The sequence below is a fragment of the Sciurus vulgaris genome (assembly GCF_902686455.1).
Source record: "Sciurus vulgaris genome assembly, chromosome: 5".
Taxonomy (NCBI): domain Eukaryota; kingdom Metazoa; phylum Chordata; class Mammalia; order Rodentia; family Sciuridae; genus Sciurus; species Sciurus vulgaris.
Window position 1 is genome coordinate 166,946,594 of NC_136465.1, and position 26,033 is coordinate 166,972,626.

General features: G+C 45.1%; 2 protein-coding genes across 2 annotated transcripts in view; both read right to left on the minus strand.

The window, feature by feature from the left end:
* Positions 1-18,879, minus strand: part of BPIFC (BPI fold containing family C) — a 41,249-nt gene extending 22,370 nt beyond the window's left edge. The window contains exons 1-7 of the mRNA XM_079140150.1: positions 18,754-18,879; positions 13,131-13,254; positions 9,147-9,267; positions 3,799-3,927; positions 2,929-3,084; positions 2,744-2,807; positions 760-820 (exon numbers count right to left, since the gene is read on the minus strand). Coding sequence (XP_078996276.1) covers positions 760-820; positions 2,744-2,807; positions 2,929-3,084; positions 3,799-3,927; positions 9,147-9,267; positions 13,131-13,254 — 655 coding nt within the window. The 5' untranslated portion in view covers positions 18,754-18,879. The remainder of the gene's footprint in view (positions 1-759; positions 821-2,743; positions 2,808-2,928; positions 3,085-3,798; positions 3,928-9,146; positions 9,268-13,130; positions 13,255-18,753) is intronic.
* Positions 18,880-21,418: 2,539 nt separating this feature from the next.
* LOC306663044 (eukaryotic translation initiation factor 1-like) lies at positions 21,419-22,624 on the minus strand. Its single transcript, XM_079143393.1, has one exon. It carries the CDS (start codon positions 22,585-22,587, stop codon positions 22,246-22,248), a length of 342 nt encoding a protein of 113 aa, XP_078999519.1. The 5' UTR covers positions 22,588-22,624; the 3' UTR covers positions 21,419-22,245.
* Positions 22,625-26,033: the final 3,409 nt, after the last annotated feature.

Genomic DNA, 26,033 nt, shown 5'->3' on the forward strand with positions numbered 1-26,033 from the left:
CCCAGCCGATTTCCTACACCACGGATGGATGAATGGATGGAAGGCCCAGGAAGAGATGCATGGAAAGTGCTGTATGAATGTAGAGGAAGTGTCCCTTCGTGGGGTGTGGGTTAAGTAAGATTTCTTGGGAGAGGCCATGCCTGAGCTGAATCTTAAAAAGGAGCGAACAGGTTGAAGGGCAGAGAGTGGAAAGACTTGTGATCTGCAGAGATCAACAGGCTGCTGGCACAGAAATATCTATTAAAGGAATAAATGGATGGAGGGGAGGAAGCTCTTCCAGGCAGGGTGGACAGGCATAACCCAGGGCAGGGAGGGAGAGGGCAGTGGAAGCAGTTGGGGGCTGGAGCAGAGGTCAGTAGAGCAGAGTCTGGCTAGCCGTTAGTCCAGGTGGGGATGTGTGGACTCCATGCTGAAGGCAGCCACTGAAGGGGTTGGAACAGGGAATAACCTGGTCAAGGGTCACAGCTCTCACTTTTGAGAGGATGGATTTAGTGTCAAAGCTGGAATTAGACTTTGTAAGGTTTAACTCCTCAAACTGCCTTGTTCCCGGGAGCAACCTCCTCCTGCATGGGGAAGCTGGTCAGTAGCCCAGGAGGACATGCTGTACACAGAGGGAGTGTCCTGCCACCTGACTTGAATTTGTAGGCTGGAAGGAACACAGCAGAGTGGGCGTTCTGCAGCCTTGAAAAGCAAATCGACGGAGCAGCAGCCTTTGAAGGGGGAAGAGAACCACCCAGGAGACCCGGTTCTGGGACTCACCCTCCAGTGTGCTGAGGTTGACATTCAGTGCTTCCACCTCATTTGTGATAATGGGACAGAGCTGGCCACCAAAGAAATTAGAAAAAAAATGTTATCAGGTTGAAACCGAGCCTTCTGGTTAGGAGACCTTATCCCTTTGGTCAGGATGACTTTCCCATAAGTTGGTTGACACCCCTGGACTTTGAGTCTTGTATATATGGGCAGCATGTCACTGAGTGCTGGCTAAACTCCATAGCAACTGGGACCTCACCCACTTAGTCGTAAAAGAGCCAGCCTGTGGCTTTTCTCCTGTGGCATGTGAGGGCATGTGCCCCAGTCCACGCTGTTGCTGTCACACCTGGTGAACCTGCTGCTGGAGAGACTGTCTTTCCTCACTGCGGGGCGTCACGCCCTCCTCCCTTCACCTCTGTCGCAGCTCCATGCCCTGTCTGGACAGCTGGAGCCACTTTTCCCTGGGCAAGTTGGAGAGCCCATGGGATCAGGACCTGTTTAGAAAAGTCTTTTTTTCTCCCTTTTTGAATGGGACTATCTGGAAACTTCAGGGAGTGGGGTGAGTACCCTCAGCGGGGAGCCTCGCACCCGGGGTTGAATCACTTGGGAAATCGTTTCTACTCTCTGACCTCAGTTTCCTCATCTGCCACCTGGGGGCAATAATTACATCCACCTCATCAATTTAAGAGTAGAAATGGAAGAAATCTACATAAAATTGCCCAGCATGGAGTAAGCATTCGGTAAATGTCAGCAATTGTGGCCTTAGTTCCATTTTATTATCCACACCCCTTTCCCCTTTTTTACAGATGGGAGAGGCAAAGCACAGCTAGTGTCTGAAGTCTGGCTCTACAGTTAGACAGCTGGGGTCTGCACATCCTCTTTCTCCAGTGGCACAGTGAGAACCACAGATGGACAGACCTATTGTCTCCAAGCTGTAACTCCGGGGAAGCTTAACTGCTGTGACATAATTCATTTGTCAACCTCCTGTCAGAGGCCAAATACCCATACCCTGTTTTTAACAGGGGAAAGGTCACCTTGGAGGTGACATCCTATTCCCCAGCCAGTCTTTTGTGTGCACATTCACTGGCACTCAGCACCTGCCAGGTAGGGATGGAGAAGACCCTGAAAAACAGAGTCCTCTGACCAGCTCTGCAGCCTCTGGGGGTGCGCTACTTGGTGTTTTGGAGGGTTGATCTGCTAACTGACTGACAGGGGAGATAAGCGAGCCAGATCCCACCATCCTCGTCCTTCTCCTCCAGTCCTTCTCATCTCTGTCTCTGTCTCTCCCAAAATATGAGAACATGGTTCAGAGAGGGTATGCTGATTGGAAAGAGCACACAGCCAATTCCATCCTTCCCTTCCTCAAGCACCAACTTCCAGAATAAGGATTCTCATAGCTTGAGGAGGCATCCTGACATTCTGCTTTAATTTATTCTTATTCTACATTTTGGAAAGACCTTTTCTTCTCCCCCATTCCTAACCTATCCAAATCCTACCTATATGCAAGGCTTGGTTCAAGTCTTGCATCCTCTAGTTCTTTAATTTTTCCATTTCTCAAAACCCCTTAGATTCGATCTGATCGTCATGTAATTATGTCTTAAAATCAAGTCCTCATACAACTGTTGCTTTACAAGTCTAAATTTGGTTTTCCTAAATAGACACATTTACACTCTCTTGCATTCCCAACAGACCCTCGTCCAGTGTGGGGCATGCAATAGGTACACAATAAATCAATTTCTATTGACTGTTTGCCCCTTGTAGGGTGAGAAACTCCAGAGGGGAGTTATTTCACTCCTCTCTGCATCCCTCGCACTACCACATGGCTGGCACAGAGGAGGGACTTGAGAAACTGTTATTGTGTTGCAAAGGACAATGTGTGCAAGTGCCTTGCATTCAGTAGGTGCTCAGTGAAGGCTTACTGATTAAGAATTAAGGATGATAGACCTGCTGCCAATGCTGCTTTCCAGCAGTTGTCAAATCTCTGAAGACTTACCATTCCATTTAAATTCTTTAAAATGGGTTTCTCCATGGGTTCAGCAAAGGAGTTATACAGGACACTAGGGGGAGAAAAAGAAAGAAGAGCTTACCTGGGGACCGCGATCTGTCAGTGGTAAACTCCCGCAGGGCTGAGAACCCAGCGCTGGATTAGCCACGCCCCACCACCATGTCCTCACTTACCTGAGATCTCCAGAAAATGAGACATGGGCATGGCTGGCTTGGGCAAAGCAGTCCTGGAGCTTCAGAGCTGGGTGGCCAAAGTCGTTTTGGGTCAGGATAATGATACCAGTAAAGTAGATTTCAGAGAGAAACAGATCAGCTCCTCCTGAGTCTTGGCTGCTCCAAGAAAAAATATAAGGTTACCCGAGTCTGGGCCAGTACTGGGAGGGACCCTGCTCCTCAGAATGTGTTGTCTAGGATGCCATTACTGCACATTCTAGAAGACTGGAGTTTTTCAGATGGGGGAAACTGGTATACAGGGGCACTCAATAAATGCTTGTAGAATAACCTAGAGAATGAATGAATGTGCCGTTCTGGGGCACCAACCAGGGCATTTGAGTTTGACCCCTTCCTTTTCTAAGAGGGTGCAAAGGCCTTTTGGTTGGCGGAGAGTGGGGCTCAAGCTACCTCCCATCCTCCAACCTCCTCAGGAGCTCAGAAGCTTCCTTTGCCATGGTTGCCCCTGCAGATGGGGAAAGTGCCCCCCGGGACTGGTTTAAGATCATGCCGTGATTTGCTAGAGGACCTAAGATGAGGGGCACATTTGTTACTCTGACGCTAAGAGGCCTCCCCTTCTTAGCAAGTGACATTTCATCAGCTGCTCTGCTTTTAAGGGAAGGATGCATTTCACACACACACACACACACACACACACACACACACACACACACCCTGCAAGCAGACATTTGCTGATTTAGGTCTCACCTGGAGAAAGATTGTTACTACCGAGAAATGGAATCCTCACTAGAAAATTGTGGTGAAGTTTTACATTTTCCTGTTTTCGATCCATTTTGCCCCAGATCAGCAGTGGATGTTCAGGAAAATACTTACAAAAGTGGAGACCTGATTTCCCAGTCTGTGCTGATGTTGGTTGTGCCGTGGTTGGTCAGGACTTTGATTCCTGCTCCAGGCACGAAGGCTAGTGAAGTGTTTGGAAACGAGAAGGCGTTGATTTTTATGCTATGAAACAAGGAACAGGAACCCGGTTAGAGCAAAGAGAGAGTCCGTGCATCTCAAGCGACCTTGGAGACGCAGTTGTAGAACTCACCCCTCCTCCCGCCAGGGGAACTGTCCACCCCTGCAGAATCCACCCTCCCCTGCCCATTGCAGGGCAGAGTCTGGGCACTGCCTCCTAATTCCCCTTAGCCTTGGCAGGAAGCATCTGCTCTCCAGTTGAGCAGGGTAGTGGGCAAGTTCAGAATTAAATTTGCAGGTGTGGTGGTGCATGCCTGCAATCTCAGTGACTGGGGAGGCTGGGGTAGGAGGATCGAAGTTCAAAGCCAGCCTCAGCAAAAGTGAGGCACTTAGCAACTCAGTGAGACCCTGTCTCTAAATTAATATAAAATAGGGCTGGGGATGGGCTCAGTGGCCAAGTGCCCCTGAATTCAATCCCCGGTACCAAAAGAAAAATTATAAATAACCAAATGACCTACTTCCTTTAGTTTCTTTAAAGACAAAAGCAGGTATAACAGCTCCGTCATTATTTTTCCCTTCAGCAGTTGCAGTGTTATTCAAAGCGGGTGACAGTATTCTGGAGGGAACAGTTCTTTGTAGGGGACTGTGGTACACACCACAGGACAGTTGCACAGTAGCGTCCCTCCCTACTAGTCACTGAGACAATCCAAAACATGCCCTCCTGCTCCCAGTTGCCCTCTGTGTGGTCAGTACCTTCCTGAGGTGAGAAACTGATTTGAGAGAGTTGTGTTGCCCTAGGGTTCTCTGAGCTGTTGAGCAGGTGACCACAGGCACCTGGGAGGCCCTGGGTTGCTTGTCATCTAGATGGCCACATGCACAAGGACATTGCTGTGAACACCCACAGAGTGGGGACTTCCCACCAGGCACGGTGCAGCCTGTGCCCAGCTCGTGGTGACCCTCGCCACGAGGCTGTGAGGCAGTGCTGTTTTTGCCACCTCCGGGTCAGAGGTGAAAAGATAAGAAAAGCAGCTGAAGTCACGTGTAAGTGGTGGAACCAGACCTGGATCCCTCCTCAGCCTGACCGCAGACTGTTCTTAAGCACCAGGCTGCGCCACCTGGAGTACTGTGCAAAGAGCACCTAACTTGGAGCCAGGGTTTGTTGTAGCTGGGCAACCTTGGGCAGGGCTCTCGACCTCTTTCAGTTTGTCACTCAAAAGAAGCGCTACTCGCAGGCGGCCTGGGAAGACAGGGCATAGAGGAGCTCAGCACGGATGAGTTGGTGTATGATTGCCACGGGGGGCTGCAGGCGGCAGGGCGGGGAAGGCTTTGCTCTGAGCTGAGGTTAGGTAAATCTTAAAACATAAGTTTGATAGCCGAGAAATGATTATTTGCTATTGTTAAGGTCTGGATGTGCAGTGTCCCCCCAAAAGCTCACATGTGAGACATGCAGGAAGGTTCAGAGGAGAAATGATTGGGTTGAAAGAGCCTTAATCCAATCAGTGAATTAATCCCAGGTGAGTTAATTGAAGAGGAGGTGGGAATTGGGACGTGGCTATGGGTTATATATTTGGTATCTGGAGAGTGGAGTCTCTCTCTGCTTCCTGATCACCATGTGAGCTGCTTCCCTCCGCCATGCTCTCCTGCCATGATGTTCTTCCTCACCTTGAACCCTGAGGAATGGAGCCGGCCTTCTATGGACTAAGACCTCTGAAACCGTGAGTCCTCAAGGAAACCTTTCCTCCTCTATAATTGTGCGGGTCAGATCATTTAGTCACAGCAGGGAAAAAGCTGACTAAAACAGCTGCGTATCTATCTGTGCCTTCTTTCCTATTCTCCACCACACATCCTGAGTCCACTGTGGGAAGAGGATGGTGGAGATTCGTTTACTGTGTCTTGGAAGTAGATTCACCTGGGCCCAGGGAGGCCGCACCAGCTCTTTATAACCGCTGCAGAGTATTCCAAACTATGGGTGGAACATGTAAAACTCATTCCTTTGTTGGGGGACATGGGAGTTACCCCAGTGCTTCTGTATCATAAACAATGCCACAGTGAACATCCTCACCCATGGTGCCTGAGGACAGGACCTTCTCCAGGGAGGATGCTGAGGAGTGAAATTATCCATCAAAGAATGTAAGGGTGCTTACAAATAATAACTCATCTTCTAAAATAGCACCTCACCATAAAAATATAATATGGGATGCATAAGTAATTCAAAATTTTCTAGAAATCACATTTAAAAAAAAAAACAGTTGAAATGAATTTTATTATTTTAAAATTGGCTCATAGTAATTTACATATTATGGGGTAGCATTTCAATATATGTTTACAATGTACAATTGAATTATTATTTCAATCGTACAATTATTATTTCTTTGTGCTGGGAGCGTTTGGAATCCTCTCTACTAGCTATTTTGGAAATACTCAACTAATGGTTATCAGTCATCGTTATTCTACTGTGCTGGAGAACTTTAAAAATTATCATTCCTATAAAACCACACGCACCTGCCAGCCACCCTGTCTCCATCCCCTGACCCCACCCCAGATTCTCCTCAGGTTCTGGTAACCACGATTCCATTCTCTACCTCTAAGAGGTAAACTTTTAAATTATACATAAAGGTGAGGACCTCTGGTATTTGTCTTTCCATGCCTGACTTATTTCATTTAAAAAAAAATCCTCCAGTTCCATCTACATTGCTGCAATGGCAAAATTCCATTGTTAATGACTGAATAATATTCCATCATGTATGTATGTATCATATTTTCTTTAGCCAATCATCTGTCAATGGACCTCTATGTTGATTCCATGTCTTGGCTATTATGAACAGTGTTGCAATAAAGATGTGAATGCAGATATCTTTTAGACATGCTTATTTCATTTCTTTTGGATATATACTCAGTAGTGGGATTGCTTGATCATATGGTAGTACTATTTCAAGTTTTCTTAGGAAGCTCGATACTGTTTACCATCAGGGCTGTATAATAATTTACATTCCCACCAACAGTGTATGAGTTTCCTTTTCTCTGCATCTACTCCAAAATTTGGTATTTTTTGTCTTTTTGAGAATAGCCATTTTAACTGGGGTAGGACATCTCACTGTGGTTTTGATTTGCTTTTTCCTGATAATTAGTGATGTTGGATTTTTTTCATATACTTGTTAACCTTTTGTATATCTTCTTTTGAGAAATGTCTATTCAGGTAATTTGCCCATTTTTAAACCAGATTGTTATTATTATCATCACCATTGCTATTATTATTATTATTTTGTTTTTGAGTGTTGGAGTTTGTTATATATTTTGGATATTAATCTCTTGTCAGATGAATAGTTTGCAAATATTTCCAAATATTCAGTGGGTTGTATCTTTTTTCCATATTTTTATTGGTGCATTATAGTTGTATATAATGGTGGGATTTGTTATTACATATTCCTACATGCACATGATACCACAGTATAATTTGGTCAATATCATTGCTCAGTGGTAGGCTGTATCTTTGCTCTGTTGATTGTTTGCTTGACTGCACAGAAAACTTCTTAGTTTCATATGATCCCACTACTTGAATTTTGCTTTTTGTTACCTGTGCTTTTAGGGTTATATTGCCCTGACTAATCCCCTAAAGTATTAATTCTGTTTTCTTCTAGTAGTTTCAGGTCTTTGATTTATTTTTAGTAGGAAAATTATCATTGATAGGAGTTAGTTGAATATTTCAAAATAGTAGAGAGGTTTTTAAATGTACCCAACACAACAAATGATGAATATCCGAACTGATAGATATGCCAATCACCTCGATTTGGTCATGACACTTGTATCCATGAACTGAGATGTCATACTGCATCCCATGAATATGTTCAATTACTATGTGTTAATTAAAATAAAACTTATTTAAAATGTTTTTCTTCATCCAATATATCTAATGCATTATTATACCAACATGTGATCAATATAAAAATTACTGGGATATTTAACTTTCCTTTTTCAAAATAAATCTTAAAAATCTGTATTTTTTTATTGTACCCTCATGGTATATCTCAATTCAGATATTGGATTTCATCAGAAATACTTGACTTGTATTAGATTGAATAAAACTTTCAGCGGAAAATTGAAATGGCAAAATTTTTCCAAACGCTTGAAAGTTTTTGGTAACTGAACACACAGCATCATTTTAAAAGATCAGAATTAATTAAAATTAAATAAATATGAAGAGCAGTTCTGTGGTTGCACAAGTCAGATCTCAGGTGCTCACTGGCTGCATGTAATTAGTGTCTACCATTTGGACAGTTCTGAAATTATTGAATCGATTTATCTACTCAGCAGAAATGCATTAGAATAGCTGTTTCATCTCATCTTCACCAACACTTGATATTATATGATTCTTTCTGTATTTTTCTGGGGTGGCATTATCATTATAATTAAATAATTAGTTTTGTGAATATATATTTAATGTCCATTTCTCCAACCGCACAATAAAGGTAAGAGATGCATCTGTATTGTTCACTGTAATATTCCCAGTACCTAGAACAAAGCCTGCTATGTAGTAAGTGCTCAGTAAATACTGTCAATTGACTGACTTTATAACAGAAGAACTTTCCCTAGATCACCATCTCTCCTTCCCCACAAAGACACCTCTTGGTTTTATAGAAGGTCATTGTTGACAGCAGGAAAATGATTCCTTCAAAGAGTTGGAGTAGCAGGGACTTTTTTGGATTGGAAAGGTGTTTGGGCAATCTGTCACTTGTTATAGAGAACTTATAAAAGATTGACTTCCCCCTCACCTTTAAGATTCTGTTCATGATTGGCAAAGGTGTCTTCTCCCTGTACTACCTTTGGGGATCTTGCCAGCAACGATGCAAGAGATTGTGGTGCTTTCTGAACATCCATTTCTCCCCCTTCCCTAAACTTCCCTGAATTTGCTGGAGATGACGAACTTGTTTGGTTGGAAAATTAATTTTCCTATCTCCCTTGCTGATAAGTCTATCTATTGTTTATAGGCAGGATCTTAGTAGGGTAGAGCTTCAAGAAATAACTCACTGAAAGAGGAACACTGACTCAACTTTTAAAAGTCCTTTTACCCTTGCCTCCTACTCCTTTCAGCTGCATGAAACATGGATTTGATGGCTGGAACTGCAGTGGCCATGTTGGGCCATGAAGCAACTTGTGAAAGGAAACCAGAGCTAAGGATGGTAGAGCAGAAAAAGATAAGGAAGCTGAATTATGATGAAACGAATCTTTCTACTATGCAAGACAAAGTGCCCTTGTCTCCTACTTACTTTGAAAAATTGTAGTCCACATAATCAATCTTCAGAAATTCAAGAGATTCAGACCCTTTTAAATCTGGGATGTTCTTTTCTTTTATCATCTCCTCAATCATCTCCAGCCCTGCTTGCACAGCTGTGAAGGAAACAAGAAAGAGTTGATAATAACACAGATGACAATGATGGAATAATATTAACCACATAAATGCAATTTATTGAGTAGGAAATGGTCTTAGATAAGAACATAGTGACTCTACAAAGCGGGTATTATTGTTTCTGCTTTACGAATGGAAGCACCCATCCTCAGAGAGGCTAAGGAACTTACCCAAGACCACAGAGCTAATATCACGAGGAATTTCCGTCATGTGGCCAGGGCTGAAGTGTGATAAAAGACGGTGCGGTGTGAGGGGAAAAGTCTAAATCTCCTGCAGAATAGCTCCATCATCACCTTACACAGCTTACAGAGGAGGAAGCTGGGCCACCGGGTCAATTCTTGCCCAAATCATACAGCCAAGAAGGCGGGGAGGGAGTAGTCAAAAATCTGAGCGATTCGACTCCAGACTCTGTATGGAATAGCCACTTCCAGAAAATTCCTCCCCATTCTCCTTTCTTTCCAGATTTTTAAACTCCAGTACTGGCCCCCTCTGATCTCTGACCACAGGCAACCCTAGAACAACCTGAAATTCTAAGGGAAGACTTGTGGGCGGGTTGTGTGTGACTCTTTTCAGAGTCAAAGATCCACATTTTTAGCAGATTCCCCCAGGAAGGATCCCGAGGCTCGGGAAAGGTTAATGGCCTTGCTCTTGTTTCACCCTGGGAGGAACCCGTTAGCTTTTCACACGGACCCCCCAGAACACGTTTCTCTGAGCTCATGCAGGAAGAGCATTCTTCCACATGAAAGAGCTTGAGAAAAGTCACCTTCGGAGTTAATGAAGAAAGAACTTTTTAATGTTTTCATTAGTGCATTACAGTTACACATAACAGTGGGGTTCACTCAGGCCTCATCACGCATGCATGGGAAATAACTGGCTCCCTCTCGTGCCCTGGGACTTCCTCTTTCCCTCCTCCTTCCTCGCCCTGTTTCCCTTCCTCTACGCTTCTGGTCTCCTATTTATTTGTTTTAGGAGGTGCTTTAAAGGTCTACAGAAAGGCAGAATTTACTGTGGTAGATTCACGTATGTGCTCAGCATAATATGGTGAATTTCATTCCTCACTTCCTCTGTTTCTCACGCTTCCTCCCTCCCTCTCAGCCCCCTCCCTCTTCTCCGTTGATCTCCTTTCTATTTTCCTGGGAATCCTCCCCTTCTTCCCCTTATTTTGCTCTAGCTTCCTCACCTGAGAGAAAACACCCGACCTTGACTCCCTGAGCTGTAACTTGTGAGTCACACAAACCCAGACGCAGTCGTGTTGGGATTCGAACCTGAGCTCTGATCGTGCCTTTGGTTCTTATCCTCACAACCCTTAGATTCCATCTTTACAGGGGTGTCATGATGCTTTAGAGGATTGAATTTCCTCTTCATCTCTGACAAGGATCGATGACTAGAAATGTGCTTCCTGGGATGTGTTTCTATATACATTGTCATTCACATAAAAATTGTGCAAGATGATCAATTTTCCATGGCCCCAGGAGCAGCTGGGAAAAAGACAAGGAGTATCTCCCAAATTCTCAAAGCAACTCAGTGACATAGGTCTCATGATTCCCATGTCACACGGGAGGCAGCTGGGGCTCAGAGAGGTCCATGAACTTGCCTGCGAGTTCACAGCCAGTGAAGGAAGGGTTCCTGTAGGATTTGGAGCAATGGGGAGCAGAGGACCAAGGACAGGGTTTAAGATTGGACAGAACAAAGCTGCAGTAGTTTGGATCTGGAATGTCCCTGAAAGCTCATGTGTTGAAGGCTTGGTCCCCAAGTCAGCTTGTGTTCAGAGGTGGGTCTTTTGGGAAGTGATTGGGTCACGAGGACTCCGATCTCATCCATGGATTAATCCATTGAATGGGCTATGGGCAGAGGTAGGGCCTGGTTGGAGAAGGTTGGGTGTGCCCTTGAAGGTATATCCTGCCCCTCCTTCCTGTCTCTCTGCTTCTGGCCACCGTGAGGTACCAGTTTAGCTTCACCACGTGCTCCTCACCCTGATGTTCTGCCTCACCACAGGTCCCAGAAACAACAGTCAAGTGACCATGGGCTGAAACACTTGGAAACTGTGAGCCAAAATAAATCTTTCCTCTTTTGAATTGATTTTCTGAGGTATTTTGTCATAGTGACAGAAAGCTGACTCACCCAAAACCTAAGTTCTTGCCTTTGTCCCTCACTGGTGTGTGACTAGGGACATTTCCATTCCCTCCACTATAAATGACAACAGTTTCATTACAAGGTTGTTGTTGGAACTTAATCAACATAAGAAACCTACAGCAGATTCCCAGAGCCTGGCAGGGTAGATGCTCAGGGGATGATTCTGACTTCAAAGCCGTTCCTGCTCGGCCTCCCATGCTGGATTTCACAGGTGAGCTCATTCATCCTCCCTACACCGCTTCTACCAACCCATTTTTCAAACCCACTTGCCCAAGGCCATGTATTGAGGTAGAGGGCAGAATGGACATTCATACCCACGTGGGTGGACTCCATATCTTTTTGTTTGAGTGCTCTGCTTTAGGGAATGGAAAGAACTGTTTGCGAAACTTTAAATACCATTGCACTCCCTACGTCTGATGTGTTCCCGTGCACATAAGCATATCAAGAGTGATAAGACACACATGTATGCAGAAATACACAGGGACACACATGTGCTTAGTATGTATTTCATTACGTACCATCACTCACATAAAATTGTGCAAGATGGATCAATTTTAGACTCCCTGTGTCCTGTGAGTTACTAGGGAAAGACAAAGAGTTTCTCTCCAATTGATTCTTCCTTTCCTCCTTCTCTCTCTCTCCCCTTTTTTTTCCAATCCCTCATTTATTTCTTTTGTGTTTTCACTGGACAGGCATTTCTTGGTTAGACTTCGGCATTTTCTCATTAGACTAGTAGTTGTTGGGTTGACTACTTTAATTAAAGAGTACCAGGAAGCCAGCAGTGGTGGCTCACGCCTATAATCCCAGTAACTTGGGAGGCTGAGGAAGGAGGATCTTGAGTTCAAGGCCAGCTTCATCAGTTTAGTGAGGCCTTAAGCAACTTAAAGAGACCCGGTCTCTAAATTAAAAAATATAAAAAGGTCTGGGATGTGACTCAGTGGTTAAGCTCCTCTGGGTTCAATCCCTGGTGTGCGTGCACACACACACACACACACACACACACACACACACACACACACACACACACCACACACACGAGTACCAGGAGAGCTCTGTCAACCTGCATTCAGCTAATCTCGGGAAAAACTTCCTGCAGGAGAGAAATAGATCCATATACTTTGATATTGTAGCCCTCTTTCTTGGTACAATCTGCTCCTGCCTCAGTTTAGTCCAAAGAAAATCACATTCTAACATTTCTTTTCTCCCTTTTGTTTACAAACAACCTCTAAACCAGGGGTTTTTAACCTTTCAGAGTCTCAAAGTCCTTTGCATACCTAATAAATAAAACAGAGTCTCTATCAAGAAAAACACAGATTCATTGCCCACATTAAGTTTTGCACGTGATTTGAGAAGACTCCAAGTCCCCTTTGAACTCAAACATTTTCTAGAGCTCTAAGGAGTTGTTTTTACTCTCCAATTCCTTCCCTCTGTCCTGTAGAGCGTTTTTACTTAGCGTCCCGAGGTGTCCCTTGTGCATGAGAGTGCCAAGGCGAGGTGAGTCGGTGATTGTGTCTGGATGTGCCTTCCAGCAGGGTGACCATTTTTTAGGCAGCATTTTCTTCTGGTCATCTTAGCTTCCACATAAGGGATGAGATCACCCCAAAGGGAGCCCATTGCAGACCCAAGACAGTCCAAGCCATGAGCAGCTGGGTTTGGGTCCTAGACTCTTATCAGGCAGGGCGAAGGCTGACTTCTGAAAGCATCAACTCACCATAGTCCAGTGCCCGCTGAGTGACCCTTGCCTTGATCCCGGGGTACGTGGTCTGAGAGGATGAGATGTAGAGATTCCACAGGAGGAAGCATCCCCAGATGACCAGCACCGTCCTCCCTCGCATCTGCAATAAACCAACATTTATGGCTCCTTTAACATCCTGGTCAGTTCCCTCCAGCATCGCTAGCCTTCCTCGCTCTCAAGCTCAATTCTAGAACTTCACTCATCCATCCGTGCGTCCATCCACTCACCTGCCCATTCATGCTTCCGTGAGGCCATTTATTGAGCACATCAGAATGTGTGGCAGATGCTAAGGATGTAGAGGTGAGCTACATGTGGCCCCTGACCTCCGTTTCCCACAGACTAGGGAGTGCACACACACACAATTATAACACGATACAACACAGTAGCCTCATACTGAATTCAGTGATTGGGAAAGGACATTAGGCGGGGCGGGCGAAGGGATTCGTGGCAGCTTTAGAACTAACAAGTTGGTAGATTACAAAGATGGTCTTTGTGGCTATGAGGCACGAAGGACTCTTGCCGACTCCCCTTTGCCTGCAGGACTGGGCTTAAGCTCTTAGCTTGGCAATCAAGACTTGGCACAAGTGACTGCGTAGTGACTGTGCCTCCTCTTCCCCGTGGTGCTGTTCCGAGTGGGCCGCTCTGGCCTGTCGCTCCTCCTTGCCTTGCCAGTCCTCTCGTGCTCCCCCAACCTAAACTCACACGCATGCACACATCCTCTGCCCACCACCCGAATCCGGCACCCACATCCCGCCTGGTGAAGGCGTCCACCAGGCTCAGCTCCAACGTCCTCTGTGAGAATGTCCCTCACCAGGTCACGTCGCCCTGGGCCCGGCCACTCTCCTCTGTGCTTCTGCCACATTGGCATGATGCGTGCACACCCTTGGACAAGTGATGCTCTCTGATTCCAGGGGGACTCATCACCCCCTGCCCCCTGGTTCCAGCCGATGTCACCTCACATGGGTGCTTGCGATGGCCTCCTTGCTGGCCTTCCTGCCCCAGCCTTCGTCCCTCTCTGGGTTTTCTCCTTCCCACAGCCAACGCAGGCTTTTATAAGGAAAGTCAGATCATGTCGCCCCTCCACCCCACGGAGGAAGCCCTCAGTGCCTCCCATCTTACTCTGTAAAAGCCAGAACCCTTCCTCTTGCCCTCCCTTTGATTTATTTTTGTCCAAAGCAGTGATCATCTGGCATGTATATGGCGACCAATTTGTCTGTTTCCCCTACTGAAGATTTTAGTCTTCACAGGGAACTACTTCAGCCCCTTGAGCAGTGACCGGCACATAGTAGGTGATATATTGTAACGACTGGATGAGTGAATTGGGTCACGTGCACCTTATGGGTTTCTTCTGGGCTCACGACAGTCCCTGACCTTTGTGTGTATTGTCCTGTATTGTGACGGTCTTCTCATCATCTGTCTCTCATCCCAGGGGTTCTGTTTTCCTTTTACAACTCCAGAGTCCAGTACAATGCCTGACTCCTAGTAGACAAGGAGAGGGATCACCTCTTACCACCGGTATGTCACTCATGCTTAGCTATTGATCCGTCTATGCCTGTTGAATTCATGCCACCTGATTTTCTTGCTGGATGAAACACAGTGTTGTGGATTTCTTTTATGGAGAGCCGGGTGAGCTGTAGTTCACGAATCCTGATTCTGGTCTTGGGAGTTTGCCATCTGGATGATCTGTCACTGCTGCATTCACCCATGCCAAAGACCCCCGGGTGGTGAATACCACTGAGTTCACACACACACTGAGACGACACCTGAAGGGAGGGGCCTCGTGGAGGTGCTCAAGGAAGAGGAGGCCCTGAGATCCACGTGTTCACACAGAGGAGGGGTGTGGCCAGGTGGTCAGGTAAGGGTCAGGAGAGGGACTAAGGTTTGTGAACAGCCGGGTGAAAGAAAACAGCTCATTGTGAGGTGTGTGTGGCAGGCTTGGCCTACGTAGGCGAGAGGTTTGATTAGGGGGTTGTGTGGACTTAACGGGGAGGTAGAGATGCTGATGTAGTCTAAGGGGCTTTCTAGAGAATTTTCTTGGAAAGGACAGAGCAGTCTGATCAGGGGAGGAAGCGTCAGGCGGGGCTGTTGCTAGCCTCTTGGGCCTGTGGGTGAAATGGGAGAAGGTGCCCCTCTGGAGCCATTCCAGCCTATGGGTGCACAGTAGGGCTAGTGGCAAGCATTTGGGGACACTTCACACCAGTGTGTGTATCTTGGTGGGAGAGCCAGGGCTGGCTCATCTTGGGTTTGCATCTTGTCTAGTGCACAAAACGCCCAATTTACACAGTGGAGCCGTGCTCTGATGAGGGAAGGCTCATGTGGGTATTTTACGGGAGGGCCATTAGGGTCTCGACGAGCTTGGGGTGAGTCCATCTTCAGGTCTAAGAAGGCTGGCGTTGCCAACCTGCTTCCGTCTCACCTGGTCGCCCAGGAGCCTCCTCTGTGCTGTCTGCTGTGCAGCCAGATTGAATTCCTGGTCCTCAGACACAGGCCCTGTGTTCCGCCCGGCGCTGTTGCTCATGCGCTGCTCCCCGCCCCAGGCCTGCAGAAACCCGGCACATCCTCGAGGTCCATTTTATGTACGCTGTTCTTTCTGTCATTTCTGACTTCCCTGAGTTATTTCATTCCTCAACCCTTGATCCAAGTACATATCTATTCATGGGTGCACGTTTACTCTCTTACTTATTTTCTGCTTCCTTTATCAGACTGTAAGCAGTTGAGGGCAGAGACTTCATCTGGTTTGGAGTCTCTAGATCTGGCTCAGTGCCTGGGACACCATGGGAGACGGATCAGTGTTGCCAGAATGAGTCAGTGAATTAATAAGGGAAGGAATAACCTCTACCTGATTCTGCATCGTACTAGAGTTCTTTTCAGAGGTGATGAGCACCCTAGGAGAGTGCAGGCATCTATCTGGACAGATGTTGTCCACAACCCTGGAGCAGGGTCCAGGAGGTGGGATGTTGGGTCATGGGGGGACAGGGGAAGTCTTGGAGGAGTAACCAGAGTGGGGACCACAGGTCTTTTCTATTAAATGCTGAGGCTTTTCAGTATTTTAAACCAGTTGGGCCCTTATGTGTTCAGCGTGATGTTTCAATGCTGCAGAGTAAACTAGTTTGGGTTCTGCAGGTCGATCTACAGAAAGGGCCTGGCCCGCCGTGCTGGTGGCAGGGCTGGGAGGGGGCCTGAGGATGGCCAGGACGCACAGGAGTGGGAATGGAAGCATGGGAAGGGACTCGGCAGGGGAGGAGGGCTGGGGCCAAGCCACGAGCCATCTGAGGGCTGGAGGGGAGAGGAGGAAGGGATGAGGGGTGCTGAGCCCTCCGCCTCTCCACGGGCAGGGTGCTGTCCACACGGGCCATGCTCAGTATGGAGGCTGCTCCAGAGGCCTGTGCTGGAGCCTCCTGGATCCTTGGGTTGTCCTGGAGGGTCAAGGGGCCCTGGAGAGGAGGAGGTCGGGTTAAGATAAGTGGGACTATGAGCGTGAGAGGGGACATTCCAGGGACTCAGGTTGGTGGCTATTTGTGTATGGGAATGGAAGTTTTCTCATTTTAACTAAAGGTCAGGCCACATGGATGTGTGGTCACATTAATATCACCAGAAGAAAAGAATGGTCGGGGAGGTGTCTCAGTGAGGCAGGCATCAGAGGGATTTTTATCAGAGAGCAAACTAGTTTCATAGCAGTGCAAAGAAATGGGAAAGAAGGTGAGACCAAAGCGTCTGTGCCCACTGGACTCTAGGAAATGAAGAAGCAGAACCTCAGAGAATATTCACGAACTGGCCTCCAAGAGTCTGCTTAACTAAGAAAGTTCCAGAGAAGGCTGGGAAAAACATGTATGATGGTTTGATTTTTCCCACATCCACAGTGGAAAATTCAAATAAACCAAAGCAGAGATGTTACTCACTAATGGAATAACAACTCAAATCATAAATTTGTATTTCTTTGAAAAACTCACAAGGTAGCTGTTATTGTCTTATCCCCAGTTTATACACATGGATGTGGAGACTTCCAAAATCCAAATGACTCATCCTAGATCCCACAAGTACCTGGGAATCAAATCTTCTGGCTCCTAATTCTAATGTTTACGAATTGTTTTCCACTGAATGACTTGATCAATGCTAGGTTTTCTATTTTCATCTGGGAATTTTAAATAGGAGTTGCTCAATGCCATCTTCGATGTGGAAAAAATTCAGTAAGCATCTGGAAATTTCTAAGCATCAAACGGCCTTTCTGTGTTTTCTTGGGCCTCAGTGGTATTTAAAATTCCTTTCTAGCAGTAAAACCTATTTTTCCTTCCTGGTCAAAGGAAGTTTCTGCAGTGATATTTTTTGATGGAGATTCAGGAACCCAAAACTGTTGGTAGAAAAACATACTTTTTTTTTGCCCCTAGAAATTTTATGAGCGAATGAATGGGATGGATTGTACATTAACTTTCAGTTGAATTGTTTGGTCAGGATGATAATTTGTGGGCAGGGAGGAAAGGAACCCTGTCAAGCAAGGTGGTGACTCCTAAAGGTTAAGTAATTTGGCTGGCAAGTAAGGGCAGGGTGAACTGCCTGGTAAAAGGAAGGATCCGAGCCGACCGGAAGCCCTCTTGGCTTATGAGGAATTGCTTCTTTCCAAGATTCAGATCCCAGTAGTTATATTTCCATGCTAATATGCAGTCAGACTAGCACCCCTGGATTAAATGGTTCTCGTCTGAGTCATGGGTGACCAGGAATAAGAAAACACCAGCACAATTTAGAAAACTCCTGAAACTCGCAGTTTGGCTCACTGCTCCCGCTCGTTGGCGAGAACTTTGACAGGTCTGGCAAACATTGAGGAAGGGAGACATGGGTGAGTGAACGTAGCCTTCAAAGCCGAGGCACACGTTGAAAATTAAGTTCAATGGGTTTAAAGAAGTCTATGCTAGGAGGCTACTCCAACAGACATTGGTTAAGACAAAATGTATGCAGGAGTCTAAATCAACAGGAATGGAATATGCGCAGAATTAGAGACGATTTCAAGGAATTCAACCCCTACATCTGATTTTATAGCAAGATCTTCAATAGCAAAGGACCCTTAAAGTTCCTGTAAGTCTTTCCTCCCCAGACACCAAGGTGAACACCGACAAGTTCAACAATTCAGGCAAGGGGGAGGGTAGTTTTGCTCTGGCAGGATCTGGGTCGCTGAAGTAGTTGAAGGCCTGGCTCCAATGCAGAGCTCACGGTAGCTCCTTAGTCCTAATCACGCCGACTGAGACATGAGATTGAGCTTTTCTGCCACTGTGCTGGGTTCTTCCCCGAAATGGAGGCAAAAATAAGTCCAGGCCACCGAGCAACCCCCTTAACTCTGCTCCACAATAGGAAACTAAGTGTGTAATCCAAACCGACTCTTATATCTTCCTTAGTCCGGTTCAGCTTTCATTAAACCTCTTGCCTAGGAAGACACCTAGGAGTGACATAAAATAAATAAAACACAGAACAACCTAGGCAGAGAGCAGTAATAACTCGGGACACATGACAGGTGACTATTCAGTGTCCTACCACATCGGAGACATCCCCAACCAGAGATCCTCGTTCAGAGGTGGGTGCTGGCAGAGACTTGAAGTTTGTTGATCCTTACCTCAAGCACAGGAAGTGTCCAAAGCTGGGGAGCACCTTTGATTCCCTCTGCCTTTGAAGTCGATGTGTGTTCCAGCCTGAACTCAGCTGCCGGAACGCCAGGATAATTAAGTCTGAATCACTGCAGTGGAGGATTCTTTCTAAATGCCTCTTTCAAAATGTGACACAAGATTGCTTCACTACAATTACCCAATGGCATGAATGAACACTACAGTCTCTACCAAGATGGACAGACAATACCACCTGTGTGATAATTACCACCTGGAAACAACACACACACATACCACCACCACCACACTTGTGAAATTGTTTCACTACTTTACCAAAATGATTAAGTATTGAAAAAGGTGTAAATCATTTTGAATTGGAAGGGGAGGAGGACTTCTCCTTTCTGTGATAAGAAGCCAGTTTTCCCAGGTTCAGGTGCCTGTGGTGTGTTGGTTCTCCTACTGCACAGAGTCCTTGGGTGGATCATCAGATTCAGTCTGAAAACCTGTGACTTGACAACCAGGCTGACCTGGTTAGCACTTGTACTGTTCTGGGCAGGACACAGGTGACCTGTGTCTGCTCCTTTTCAGAATGTTGTTGGTGACTTCCTGTCCTGGTGTTTCTTTGGCCTAAACTAGAGGGGTTCCTCAACTATGTTGTCACTTGACACTTTGTGATTTAAAACCCCACCCCCACTCCATCCCTCACATTTTGGTTAATGCATTTTATGTTTTAGTCCATGCATTTTAGATGGCCAGGGGCCTGACTATACAGTGTACCTATGTCTTGTTTGCCATCTTCTGGGTGAGATAAAGTAACTAATTGACCCAGTATTCCCAGGATGCAGGATTTGTAGTACAGGACAGTTTTGGGTAAATCAGGAAGTTTAGTTCCCACAGTAGGAAGAACAGGCATTTTAGTGGACATTGTTCATACCTCTGTCAGATGGCCAGGTTTCTCATCTAAAGTACCTCAACCTATGTTTACCTATTTAACTTGAATTTTCTTAGGAGGAAAGTGGGGATTAAAAATAGGATCTCAGTGCTGGCTGTATAGCTCCTGTCGTAGAGTGCCTGACTCTCATGCTGGAGACTCGGGTTTGAGTCCCCAGCCCTCTGTGATTGTGCAAATACCAAACAAAAATAGGATCTACCCTGATGGGCTTGGATGAAGAGAAACATTGATAATACGTGAGATCATGTTCTAAAACCATCAAGTGCTGTACAATTTTATTTGCATGTGGCCGTATCCATGGTGGTAGGAGCCTGCAGAGGGTGTCCTCACTGAATCACTTACCGTCAGTCATTGTAGATCAATCCATTCATTCAATCAACAAATATCTATTGAGTGCCTGCTGTGTGAAAAGTCCCTTCTAGAAAAAAAAAAAAAAAAAAAAAAAAAAAAGACAAAAAGAATCTCTGTGCAAAGGAGACAAAATGAACAAGTAAATAATTAAATAAACAAAAATGTATAGCTTGTGACATGTACTATGCTATAGTTTGGATATTGACTGTCCCCCCAGGCTCATTTGTTAAAGGGTTGTCCTAGCAGGGCACTACTGGGAGGTAATGGATGAGGGATGGAGCCTGTTGGAGGTTCTTATGTCATAGGGAGCATGACCGTGATGTGACTGTGGGATCATAGCCCCTTCCTTTTCCCCTCTTTTGCTTCCTGCCCTTGGGTTGAACAGTTTTGCTCCATCCAAAGCTCCCCACCATGCCGTGGTGCCCCATCATAGGCCCCAAGCTAACCTAGCATGGCCTGGAATCTCTAGAACTGTGAGTCAAAATAAACCTTTTCTACTTTATAGGCTAATTATCTCAGATACTTTGTTATAGTGATGAAAAGCTGACTGACACATACTATGAAGGGAATAAGAAAATGTAGTTGGTGGGGTGGCCATGCAATTGGGGGAGGCCTGCTCTCTTCGTTAGGACAGTTTAGGTGGCCATCTTTGAGGTGGTGATAGTTGAGATGAGATCTGACCATTAGAATCCAGGCAGGCAGAATCCTGAAGGAAAAAAGCAGAGGAGTAGCAAAGGAGACCCGTATGTCCAGAATAGAATGAGGGTGAGTCGATAGCATTAGATGTTGACATGGTGACATCAGGGGGTGGTTGAGTTCAGGGGAGAGTTGTGTGAAGTATGAATTTCCAATCAGCATCTAGAAGTTAAAGAGGTCATCTGAGGCAGTTTCCCATGGTGCATGTTTTCTGGGAGGCTTGGGAGGTACACAGATGAGCTCTAGAAATTGTACTGTGGTTATTCTCAGCGCATTAGAAAAACGTGGAACAGATGCTGATGGTGAGTGACCTCACACGCCGTGTGGAAACAAACTCATCAAAGGGTTCTGAGTATTTCTGACCTTCAGTATCTTTCTTGGGTGGTGATGCCAGTTTCTTCTCTTTCTCATTCCCTCTTTTCCCTTTTAAGAAAAGTATGCAAGTTTATTTTTCATGGTGGAATCACCCTTTGACTCCAGGATCTCCTGCTGCTACCCAAATCTGCAGATGTTCCAGTCGTTTATATCAAAAGTGTAATATTTCATCCAAGCCAAGCACATCCTCCTGTATACTTTAAATCATCTCTAGATTACACAGACAGTGTAAACGCTAGGTAAATTTTGTTATGCTGTGTTTTTTAGGGAACGATGACAAGGAAAAATAAAGTCTGTACATGTTTTTTTTTTTTTTTTTCATTTCTGAAAACAAGTTTTATTTAAATAAGGGTTTAAATACATTACATAACATTAAACCTGGAAGGGAAAAAGAAAACCAAAAACCAGTTTATTACTTCACATGGCACTGGGCAGCTGTTGCTAGTGAGTTGCAAGCTCTATAGCTAGCTACAGGACTGAAAACATCAGTTTGGTATTTGTTCCCTTGTCAAAAGTTTAACTGATATTAAGCTGGCCTCACATTCTGTTGTTCTGGACACCCTTCAGCTAGAATATGTCTAGGCAAAAAGACCTTGGTGGCAAGCCCAGATGTCATTATCACCTCACTGGAAGGAAGGTGGCCTTTGTGTTCTGCCCACCTGGTCAGGTTAGACACCAGGGGCTCTTTTTTCTTTTTCTTAAAAAACAAAACAAAACAAAAAACCCACCAAAGGCCCCCTTCTAGTGGTACAGCTGCCTTACCCCATCCTCCTGCTCAGTTCATCAGGGGCCTCTGCTGAGGGAGAGTTGAGAAGCTTCTGGTCAGACACAGCCATCTGATCTCGGGCCTCTGGGCTTTGCTGAAACATCACGTTATTGCTTTGTTTCAGAGCGGACACTGCCAGGCACCTACTGCTTGACCTCTGTTTAAATGAGGGACTTCAAGACTAGACAGCATGGCTCTTTCCAGTTTAGTGCAGGAAGGAGTTACACTAGTCCAAGTTAAAAGCGGACCCCAAATGGTTACATTATACAAGCTGTGAGGTTTTTAAACTTGTGACAAGGGACAGAAGGGAAATTCTACTCATTGCAAGGAAATCCTCACTTAAGCTTCAGTGAGCCACAGCACTTAAAACCCATGAACCTTCAGCTGATGGTCCTTAGCCAGTCCAGTCTCTACCAGGAACTGGCATATGTTCTTGCGCTGGTCACCCTGTAGCTGAATTACTTCTCCATATTCTGGATGCTCCATTACAGTACCGTTGCAGGCAAATTTCTTCTTAAACGCCTTCACTAGTTTCTTTTTATTGTAATCATCAGCGATCCCTTGGACAGTGGTAAGGCTCTTCCTGCCATTTCTCTGTTGAATTCTTATATGGATATAATCCTTGGTGCCAGCAGGAAACAGGACATCACCCTTACTTGCATCAGCAAAGGGGTCGAAAGAGTGGAGGTTCTGGATAGCGGACATACCATACGGTTCCTTTTCCTGGGTGGAAACGGCCTGCGGAAGGTGGCTGCTAGAGAAGGCGGGCAGCGGGGGACAGAGCGTCGGGAAGCGAGGGGGCTTGAGGGGAGGCTGCTGAGTCCTCTGCGGCGGCTCAGTGACTGGGCTGTACATGTTGAATATAAATACAACACTTTAGTCCAAGGTTGGTTGAATGAATGAATGTGAACCTGTAGGTATGTATTTATTTTTTACAGTTACCCTCTATCTGGAATTAGTGAGTCTTCCCTTTCTATATCACCCCCCCTTTTAAATGATTTATGTACCTTTAAAGAAAAGGATTGTCTGTGGGGAAAACAGCTCAAGTGGAACAGAGAATAACTTTTGAAAGAGGGACTGAAATATTTAAAGTTTAGAAAACAAAGATCTAAGAAGAGAGAGTGGTTTGCTTTATTTCATTTGGAAAGGATGTTAGAAATTAACTTTTCTTTCTGTTCAAGGAATCATTTAGGGCAAATTTGCCAAGTTCATCCTTAAAAACAACAACAGAATCCAGCAGCCCTCCATCCAGGTTCATCTTTTGTCTTGCGTTTCCATATTTAACTGAAGATTTGCTGGGAACTCACGTTTATTCAACCACTCACGATGGCAATCTAGAATGTAAGAATAATTATTTCACTTGTGGATGGTTGACAGGGTAATAGTCTTTGCAGATCAAGGGATACTTTTAATTAAAACTCCCAAAGAAGAGTCATAATTAGCTAGGTAAAATAATGGTTCATTAAATATGGATGCCAAGATAAGGTGTGAAGGAATTGAGCATCCCTAGCTAGTTCTTGATTTCTAGAATATGTGGGCTATTCCCACGTAGAAAGAAGCTGTCTGCATATCTGACTTATTTTTTGAGATTAGAAAAAAATTAAGCTGTTTTTTAAAAGTGGGAGACAGAAGTGGGAAGGGACAGGATTATGTGGGGGTCTGGAGGGCAGATGGGGTAGTTTTGAGGAAAAAGATATTATCAGCTCAATATTTGTTGGTGAAATCTGGTTAAGCTTAGGAGGCTAAGGCAGGATGGTCACAAATTCAAAGTCAACCTCAGCAATTTATGGTAGCCCTAAGTAACTTAGTGAGACCCTGTCTTAAAATAAAATATAAAAAGGGCTGGAGATATGGCTAAGTGGTTAAGTGCTCCTGGATTTGATCCCTGGTACTTAAAAAAAATGGAGACCCTTAACAGGGGTATAAGAGGTAGAGAAGAATGAGAGCTAACATTTGTTGAGCGTTTGTTATATTTTTGGATTTGTTGTATCAACTCTCTAAATTCCTGCTAAGACTGTGAGGAACCAACGCAATCTGCATTTCATAGCAGAGGAAATGGAGAAGTTAAGCCATTTGCTTAAAGTTAGGATTTAGGACCTGGGCCTTCTTTGGCAGAAGTCCTTGCTCTTAACCTCTATGCTATGCTGACTTTTTAGGAAGGTCACTGAAAGGCAACCCACAGCCCAGGGAATGTGGAAGGTGGGGGAGAGGGAACGATGCTGTTGCTAGACAACCCATCTGGTTTGCCCAGCTGCTAATTGAGTATGCGTGAGTGACAGATGCATGTGTTTTAAAACACTTGTTTATTCCTGATTAGAGGGAGCTGCCTGAATGCATTTGGTTCCTGAGGGCTGAGTGACCCTACCGTCTGGCAGAATCATCCTGATACCTGGCCGTAGCTCCTCCTCTCTTCCCTGCGCTGTCCTGGGCCAGTCTCTCTTGAGGTCTGGGAGGATGTTTCTGTGTGGACACCGAACAGATTCAGCCCATAGCCTCTCCTGCCAGGGACCCTTTGGAACACGCACAGTTGTGACTCCCTCTTGTTTTTTTTTTTTTTTAAACTTACTCATTCTAGTTCCTTCCAGTATTATTAATTACCAAAAAGAGAGTCATATTTTATTTTCATAGTTTAAAATAAGTTTAATTCATGCTAAAACTTAAATTCACCTGTGCATGACTGTTTAGAGACAAAGAATTTGGGGGCATCAAACTAGATAGTGTGATATTACTCTGAAAAGTCTGGGAATCACTGGTGTGAGCCCAATTCAAATAGAACAGGATCTCTCCACTTCTGCCAAACGGAACAGGATCTGCACAATTCCTTCTGTCAGCTATAATTCACGTGCTAATTCACATGTATCAGTATGTGAATTACTGGAACGTAGGGGGCTGTCATGTACACTGTAGAATATTTAGTGGCATCCCTACCTTCACCTCTTAGATGCTGGTAGCACCACTTCCTCCCACCCCAATTGTGACAAAAAATGTCTCCAGACTAGTTTAATGTTCCTTGGCAGACAAGTCATTACACCCAAGAACCTCTGAGAGAAAGCGTAGTCATGTGCTGCATGACCACCTGTCAGTCGGTGATGGGCGGCATGAAGGATGGGGGTCCCCTCAGATGGAAACAGAGCTGAGAAAGTCCCATCACCTAGATATGTCCATAGCTATCATAAGGCAGAGCAATGCACGGTGCTAGGAGTTTTGTGGTGATGCTGGTGTAAACGAAACCACCCCTCTGCCAGTTGTAAAAAAGTACAGTGCACAGCATTATACATGTAATATGTGGATAATGACAGTAAACACCTATGTTACCAGTGTATGGATGTTACTAGTGTATGATTGTGTTTGTGTGAGTAAACTTTTATCATTTTAGAGTGCACACCTTCCACTAACAAAAAATGTTTCCTTTAAAACATTTGTCATGCTACACCAGCAGGAACCTCAGACACCTCATGTTTACTGTGTCTCTTGATTGTATCAAGAGTCCATGACACTGTGCTTGCAATATAGCCCATCACGTAGAGTGCCTGACTCGCATGCTGGAGGCCCAGGTTTGAGTCCCCAGCACTGTGGGATTGCAGAAAAAACAAACAAAGAGTCCATGACAAATGATTTACCTCTACCTAGGTTTGTGTAAGTACACTCTGGGATGTTTGCACAGTGATGTAATCGGCTAATGACGTAGGTCTCAGAATGTGTCCCTGTCATTAGGCAACACATGAGTGTACTGTATTATTCTATCACCATGATACATGAGTGTACTGTATTCTATCTGGTGCTTGCAGTAGAAAACAGCCTTCTTCTTGAGGATCAGAAGCTAGTATTCCTGACATTTTTCTTATCTACCTAATAAATACGGGAACCCATTCTTGTGCTAAAAGATGCAAATAATACTGGTTTCCAGATCAAACTGAAAATCCTTAAGCACCCTTTAGTCTCTTCATCCCTGTCTCTTATGTTTCCTTGTAGTTTGTTTTCTAGGAATTGTGTTTTTATTTATTTTTCTCCATAAGTTCCAGACATTTTCATTTGGTCTGAGGATAGAGTTTTAGCTATTTCAACAACAGCTGGAGATTCTTTTTCTAAATTGCATTGTTCTGATAGCTCCTCACTTTTTTTTTTTTTTTTTTTTTTGGTACTGGGGACTG